At 45.7% G+C, this 8449-nt stretch overlaps 2 protein-coding genes across 2 annotated transcripts in view; one reads left to right on the forward strand and one right to left on the reverse strand.

The window, feature by feature from the left end:
• Nucleotides 1-230, reverse strand: part of RUVBL1 (RuvB-like AAA ATPase 1) — a 36593-nt gene extending 36363 nt beyond the window's left edge. Inside the window, 1 exon segment of the mRNA XM_005866955.2 lies at nt 1-230. This exon segment is cut by the window's left edge and continues 7 nt beyond it. Within this exon segment, the coding sequence (XP_005867017.1) occupies nt 1-132 (132 nt within the window). The 5' untranslated portion in view covers nt 133-230.
• Nucleotides 207-8449, forward strand: part of EEFSEC (eukaryotic elongation factor, selenocysteine-tRNA-specific) — a 251577-nt gene continuing 243334 nt past the window's right edge. The window contains exons 1-3 of the mRNA XM_005866956.2: nt 207-214; nt 267-291; nt 353-509. Of these exons, the coding sequence (XP_005867018.2) occupies nt 207-214; nt 267-291; nt 353-509 (190 nt within the window). The remainder of the gene's footprint in view (nt 215-266; nt 292-352; nt 510-8449) is intronic.

Here is an 8449-nt window from a genome sequence, read left to right on the forward strand (position 1 = left end):
GTTCTCCTGGCCCACGAGCCCTGCGGCCGCCTGCTTGGCCAAGCCGCTCTCGTCCAGCCCCAGCCCCTTCACGTGGCTGTGGGACGCGATGCGCTGCGTCTTCGTGGTGCTCTTTACTTCCTCAATCTTCATCTTGCACAGGTCGGGAGCCAAGACCAGCGTGGAAAACCAGCAGCAAGTAACCCACGCCCGGAACCCCGGTTACCATGCGGCCGTAACTAGGCGGTTTGTCAGGGCCCGCCTTGCTCGGCGCTCTATTGGCGGAGGCGGGAACGCCTCCGCTCTTCATTGGCTCGTGTCTGGCTCCGCCGCCCTACTTCCGTCTGTGTCCACGGATTACCATTCCCCACAGCCGGCGTTTGGGCGGGGTAGAGACGCCGGTGCAACACAGACTGGCCAGCTGCGCCTGCGGTTTGGTCTGGGGCTGAGGCATTGCCAGGAGGTCAGGGTCATAATCGTGCCATCCTATACATTTCGTATTGGAACGTCATATCCTTCGAGAAGCTCAGGTAATTACCTCCGTTTTGGATTTGGAGAAACAAGCTTTGACTTTTGCTTAGTTTTCTGACTTCCACACTTTGGTGTCTCCCTAGGGAGGCCCAACTCATCCAGCCAATCACTCCCACCCTGCAACCCGGCATGTGTCCTCACCGGTAATCGAACCCATGACCTCCTGGTTCATGGGTTGACACTGAGTCACACCGGCCCGGCTGGAAGTCATGCAGTTTTGCTGCATGTATTTTACACACTGGATATTAAGGGACTTGGTAGTGGTTTCTGTCAGTGAATGGAACCTTTGGCATTTTTAGAGCCTGAAAAAGCAGAAGCAAGGTTTTGGAAAGCTGAGTTTGTTACTGGTGGCCTGTGATTCATTAACCCTATAGTTATCACCTCTAGGTCACGCCAAAAGATCACTTAACATTTCATTGACATTCCTAGTCATTCAGAGGTGAATAGTAATTGCTTTTACCCTGTGGAGTAGGGAGTCTTTCATCTAGTAGTCACAGTGAGGCACTCTGAGGAACTAACTTCCTTACATATTATCCAGTTAGGAGAGAAGACCACTATACATTTATTATTTTAAGCCCCAAACTTTGACACAAAGTAAAGAGAAAGATTTTCTTTCAGCCATGTAAGAAGGTGGTAGGATAAGGACTTTGGAGCTCAGAGGAATCCGTAGGAGCACTTGGTGCAGTGGTTTTCAAACCACATTTGCTAGAGTTGTAGAATTCTTTCATGGCCAGTATGAATGGGAAGGGGGAAGGCTGAGAGTATAGGATACTAATTCCAAGCCCCTACCTTCCCTTCCACCAAAGCTCTTTCCATTTTTTACTGCTAAAGAACAGTTCAAAAATCACTGATCTGGCCCTAGCTGGTTTGTCTCAGTGGATAGAGTGTCAGCCTGCAGACTGAAGGGTTCTGGGTTTGATTCCAGTTGGGGGCACATGCCCTGGTTGCCTGCTTGATCCCTAGTGGGGGTCGTGCAAGAGGCAGCCAATCAATTATTCTCTCTCATCATTGATGTTTCTATCTCCCTCTCCCTCTCCCTTCCTCTCTAAAATCAATAAAAATATATTTTTTAAAAATCACCAATCTGACTTAGCATTCTCACTTTACAGGTAAGGAAACTGAGGCCCTAAAAGGGGATGGAAACTGTCCAACGTCACAAATTGATCAATTGCCTGACAGTCCCAGACCCCAGATCTGGGGTGCAAAGAAGCTGGACCTGGGTGGCCAGAGTGGCTCCATGGTTGAGCATCAACCTATGAACCAGGAGGTCACGATTCGATTCCCGGTCAGGGCACATGCCTGGATTTCGGGCTTGATCCCCAGTGTGTGGTGTGCAGGAGGCAGCCGATCAATGATTCTCTCTCATCACTGATGTTGCTATCTCTCTTTCTCTCTTGTCCTCTCTGAAATCAATAAAAAAAAAAAAAAAAAAAAAAAAAAAGCTGGACCTGGTTGCAGATCCCGATAGTGCCTTTTATTTAGACAGATGTCTATATGGTGGGCCAGTGTCTGAGATACACAAGCTGAATGAAGGGCAGGTGAGGCCTGCAGTAGTGGACATGGGTTATTTTGCCTACTCAGAATCCAACCAACTTCCTCTGGCTCTCATCACTAATTTTTTTAGAGAACCACATGCTTTGAGTCTAAGTGGTTTGGATGGGTTGACCCTACCCCCCAGGATTGTTTCAGGAATAGACACAGAACCCTGGCCTGGCCTATCAACGTATCCCATCCTCCTGGACATGGAGATGGGTTTGAGAATGTGAGTGGGCAATCAAAGGACAGTCCTGACACTTTCATATTTTTTATATATTGGTTCATGGGTGTCCAAGTGATCTTTGCTACTTCATGAGAAGACTCTGCCTGAAAATGCAGCCAACACAGAGGAGGAAAGCTGAAAAGAGATTCCTGATGAAATCCTTTACATTCCCTTATCCAGCCTTGCCCTACTTGCAATGTAATACGACACTGAAATTGGGGCTTAAAATAGTCTGAGTTAGGTTTTTATCTGGGTACTGAAAATCCGTATTAGTACAATGGTACATATGCAAGTAATGGTGTGGACTGCGACATTCCAGAATTGTGCTGTGTGAAAACCCCAGGACTACCAACTCTCTCACTCCCATGATCCTTGTTCTTTCACCTCCAATCCATCCATCTTTCTTTTCTCCAGTCCAAGTAAGTTCATTTCAGCCACTTGGTTTCCAACCCTTTGTTCCCTCCTGGACTTGACTTCTTTCACACCTGACCTTTGAACCCACAGTCCCAGGTCAAACCTACCTCTGCCTTCTCCACTGCCTCATGAAGGCTGCTGTGTATGTCAGCAGGTAATTATTCAATGGCCCATTACACCGTTATGGTCTCCAGCTTGAGCTGAGCACTCAGAGCTGCCCAACTAATGATTAAGTATTGTTTAGTTAGGATATTCCCACACATACCTTCTATCCCATGGTCCAAGATGTCTGCTTTAGCTTCTCCTAAAAGGCTATGTTTGAACGAGCAAGGAGAAAAGGGGGAATGGAAGGTATGCTCCTTCCCTTTAACCTTGACCTCAAGTTGCACCATCATTTCTACTTATATCCCAATGGTCAGACTTAATCAGATAGCTGCAAGGGAGTCTGGGAAATGTAGTCTTTAGCTGGAAAGATATGTGCCCCACTGAAAATTCTTTTCCTGTGTAAAAAGAGGGAGAAGCTAGATTGGGAAACAATTCTTAATCTCTATCCTAAACTGCTGGATTATTCTTGTATACTGATTTAAGTACAGACATGTCTTCCTCCTAGTCAAGGTAACCCTACTAACTGGCTTTCAGATAATAATCTGGGCCCCATTTCATCTCTCAGAGGCCTCAATATACCTATTACCCTCCTTTTCTTGTATTTCATCTGTTCTCCCTGATAATTCCCCACAGGATATAAACTTACTAAACCCTTTCCTTCTTAAAACACATTATATTCAATGTTGAAACACTGAATTTTTTTCCTCCTAAGATCAGGAACAAGACAAGGATGCCTGCTTTTGCCACTATTATTTAACATAGTAGTGGAAGTTCTAGCCAGAGCAATTAGGCAAGAAAAAAAAAAGAAAATAAAGGCACCCAAATTGGAAAGCAAGAAGTCAAACTAGCTCTCTTCTTAGATAACATAATTTTTTAAATTTATCTTTATTGTTGAAAGTATTACAGATGTTCCCTTATTTTCTCCCATTCACCCCTCCACCCTGCACCTGTTCTCCCAGCCCCACCCCCTGCCGCCCCAGGTTCTACAAGCTGTCCACATTCCTGGGTTCATGACCTTCCATTTTCGAAAAGAGGAATGGCTACTAGAGTCTTTCTCCTGATGTCATTTCTCTGGTTCTGACCCTCCTGCCTTCCTCTTATAAGGACCTTTGTGATTATATTGTAACCAGACAACCAATGGGTCTGGGCTGCCTGTCACTACTTGAGCCAATTAAGCAGAGATAGGGTTGAATCATATATGAGTGTTTATTCCATTAATGCTTGCTGTATGGGAGAGCAGCAGGTGATCCACCAAAAAATCTGCTCTCCAACCCCCCATACACCTGCTGCTTATATTAGGTAGGACAAAGATTACATGGCAAAGTAGGCAAAAGGAATAAGAATGGGTATGCAAAATGGCTTTTACAGGCACGGGGAAGTACGCAGTTCATGCTGGGACAGTACTCCATTGTTTGGGCAACATGATAATAGGCAGTTAATGATTGGGAATGAACCGCATTCCAAGGTTGACTCCTAGGTCCAGGTTGACTGCCAGGTCCAAGGTTGACTCCCAGGTCCAGTGGCATACAACTCCCAGCCAGATTAGAATGCCCTTTCTTTAATCAGAACAAGGCAATCACAGTTAGCAGAGCATAATTAGTATTTTTTATAACTAAAGCTAGTCCTCAATATTCTAGTTTTGGCCCTAACATTATCAGGCCCACAGGATAGCCTATCTCCCCATCTTAAGATCCTTCACTGAATCACACCTACCAAGTCCCCTTTACTATTTTGGGTATCATACTCACAAGTGCCAGGATACGGACCTCTTTGAAGGGCTTTTATTCTGCCATGGCCAGGATCCCCTCCTGGGATTCCACTACAACCCAAACTGATTTACCCAAGTTTTAATCCAGTATCAGAGGGCACACTTTGTATTGCTTGCTCTGGACAAAATTCCAGGTTTTTCTCCCATTATGCTAACTTAGGTTACATGCTCACTACCAATCCCAATTGTCAAGGCTGGTGGAATGGATCTGAGTCTCAGGCTCATGCTCAGAGCTAGAGTGGGGTCAACACCCACAGTGACCTAGAGGAAAGGAAGTGAGATATCTCCTAGGAGAGTCAAGGAGTCTTACAGAAGAAGGGGGAGTGGATGCTGACCATTACAGACCATAATGATCTTGCAAAATATGATTATATCCACATGGAGATGGAAGAAATGGCGAGTTTCACAGTTACCATGGGGTAGGGCCATGATTTGAACCTGCATGGAACTAGTTCTCTCCAGGACATCATCTTTCTCATCCTGTGACTAAGGTGGCATTAGCAGCTCTGTTTAGTGCTGGGAATGCCATGAAACATGGCTGGTGGCTTGGGTGACAATCTCATTCCAGGTTATTATGGGACATATGGAGGAAGGTAATGGTTAACACAATCACTGGCAAGGTAGATACCCTCAGAGAAAAGGGAAATTTCCATTTCACTCCTAAAAGAATCTTTAAAAGGCAAAACTGAAATCAAAGAGCAAAGTATAATAACTTCCTCTGGGTAAAATTATAATTAATCCTGGATTAATTGGCTTTAATGAAATTGAATTAATTACTAGCTGTTTGTAAAGAACTTTGAACTACGTGAATACAAAATGGCATTAAAGGAACAGAAAGGAACCAGCATCACATTAAGAACAAATCCCAAATAATCACAGTTCTGCAGACCATTTCCTGTCAATCATTTCCCAGGGACTGTGCACAGCCTGTGGGACTATGTGACCCAGGAGTCTGCTGTAGAGAAGGTATTTTTGAGCCAGAGGTTTGGGAGTGAGTACTCGCAAGGAAGAGTTATGGGACATTTGCATGTGCTAGTCCCCATCTATCAAAGATGTACAAGGCCCTGGCCAGTGTGGCTCAGTTGCCCGGGGTGAGGGTGGGGGGTGTGCAGGAGGCAGCCGATTGAAGTTTCCCTCTCATATTGATGTTTTTCTTTCTCTCTTCCTCTTTCTCTAAAAATCAATTAAAAAATCTTTTAAAAAATGTGTAAAGGATCCTCAGCCTATAGACTAGGGGGAGAGCATCAGAGCACCAGTCAAGCAAAGTTGACTCAGTGTAGTAGACGCCAGGATAAAGACAAAGGACACAATGAAGGAGAGTGATGTGACCTGGATTTTGCTGGCAACAGCACTCCAGTTTCAATAGGGAGTCCCCCCTTTCCTTCTGGCTCTTGGAGTGAGCTTATGACTTATGCCTGGCTAGGGAGAGCATTGTATTTCTCTGCTTAGTGCTGGGGCACAGGACTTCATCGAAGACAATGACTTGAATTGCATATCATGTACAGTTGCTGAGGTTGCAAACTTGGAGGTACTGACAGCATCTTGTCACCATGAGGAGAGAGCCTGCCTAGGAATGAAAGCAACGTAGAGGAAGGAGGAACGGAGACATAGAAACAAAGTTGGTGCCATTGTGTCATCATCTGAGCCCTGGATGAGGCTCTGGGATATCACAAATGAAGCTGCTCTAAACACTTAGGCATTAGTTTCTGTGTGAACATGACTTCATTTTACTTGGCTCAATACCTAGGAGTAGGAATGCTGGGTCAATTTTATAAAAACTGCTGAGCTATTTTCCAGAGTGGCTGTGCCATTTTCCATTCCCCCCCCCCCCCCCGCAATATATGAGAGTTATTTTGTTTTAATTTTAACCTTTCTAATAGGTGTGTAGTGGTAGCTCACTGTGTCACTGTGGTACTGAAATCATTTTTTCTGCATCAGCTTTGCTCTCCTATGGCCTATTCTCCATTTAGAAACCAGAGCAATGCTTTTTACACATATGTTAGGTGAAGGTGTAAACCAATGATGGTCTGTCCGTACAATGGAATAATAAACAGCGATAAAAAGAAGTATGCACTGCAGTTACAGGCAACAACATGGGTGAATCTCAGATGCACAATGCCAGTGGTCGGCAAACTGCAGCTTGCGAGCCACATGTGGCTCTTTCACAAAATACCACGTGCGGGCACGCAGGTACAGTGCGATTGAAACTTCGTGGCCCATGCGCAGAAGTCGGTATTTTGTGACTATACTAAGTGAAAGAAGCTGGACTCAAAAGGCTATCCATTGTATGCTCCCATTTACATCATGTCCTGGGAAAGGCAAAGCTGGTAGGGATAGAGAACGTAGATCAGTGGCTTCCAGGGTTTAAAGGTGTGGAAGTGTTGGATCACAGAGGGGTTTCTTGGAGGGTGTGGAACTGTTTTGTATCTTGATTATGGTGGTGGTTACATGATTGTGGATTTGCCCAATATATGAGAGTTATTTTGTTTTAATTTTAACCTTTCTAATAGGTGTGTAGTGGTAGCTCACTGTGATTTCAATGTACTGAAATCATTTTTTCTGCATCAGCTTTGCTCTCCTATGGCCTATTCTCCATTTAGAAACCAGAGCAATGCTTTTTACACATATGTTAGGTGAAGGTGTAAACCAATGATGGTCTGTCCGTACAATGGAATAATAAACAGCGATAAAAAGAAGTATGCACTGCAGTTACAGGCAACAACATGGGTGAATCTCAGATGCACAATGCCAGTGGTCGGCAAACTGCAGCTTGCGAGCCACATGTGGCTCTTTCACAAAATACCACGTGCGGGCACGCAGGTACAGTGCGATTGAAACTTCGTGGCCCATGCGCAGAAGTCGGTATTTTGTGACTATACTAAGTGAAAGAAGCTGGACTCAAAAGGCTATCCATTGTATGCTCCCATTTACATCATGTCCTGGGAAAGGCAAAGCTGGTAGGGATAGAGAACGTAGATCAGTGGCTTCCAGGGTTTAAAGGTGTGGAAGTGTTGGATCACAGAGGGGTTTCTTGGAGGGTGTGGAACTGTTTTGTATCTTGATTATGGTGGTGGTTACATGATTGTGGATTTGCCAATGCTCATAGAACCATACACCAGAAAGAATGAATTTTATTGTTGCTGTTACCCAGGTAAGAGATGATGGCTTGGACCAAGTGCTAGCAGTGCCGGTGGTGAGATGTGGTTGCATTCTAAGGGTAAAACCAATGGGACTGGTTGGTGAATTGGATGTGGGATATAAAAGGAAGAGAGGACTCAGGGACTGAACCAGGTTTACTGCCTGAGGAACTGAGAATGTGGTTCTCACAAAATGTGATGGGGGCTGCTGGTGGAGTGAGGACACTAAGATTGAGATACATATTAGATATTCAAGTTGTATGTATAAACCTGCAGTTAAGTGTTCTTAGAGATATCCATTTAAAAGTCGATGGCTCCTAATGCCAAGAGAGAGGAAAGATCACCAGGGAGGGAGGGAGTGAGGAAGTAAGAGGGCCACGCCCTGGGTCCAGGGTTCTGATTCTCTGTGTATTCTATGCTGTTCTAGCTCTGCAGTGGATGGCAGGACGGATTCCCCAAGCTCAGGTTCCTCCAAGCTTTAGGTGGGAGGAGCCAGGTGAGCAGCACTGTATTCGGCGACTTCGGTAGAGTCCCGTCCTGGGACACCCTCCTTCTGCGCTGGGTCTGGCGGTGCCCATAGGTGCCTGGAAGGCGGAAACTTCGGGCCCGGAACTGGGATGTCTGTCGCGCGGGTGACGGAGGGGACAGCTTAAAGGGTCGGACTGCAGCGGCGGCCGCGGGAGGGGCGAACCGGCTGGTGGTCAGGGTGGCGGCGGCATGGCAGGGGTGCGGGTAAACGTGAACGTGGGCGTGCTG

The sequence above is a fragment of the Myotis brandtii genome, unplaced genomic scaffold (assembly GCF_000412655.1).
Source record: "Myotis brandtii unplaced genomic scaffold, ASM41265v1 scaffold240, whole genome shotgun sequence".
NCBI classification, from domain to species: domain Eukaryota; kingdom Metazoa; phylum Chordata; class Mammalia; order Chiroptera; family Vespertilionidae; genus Myotis; species Myotis brandtii.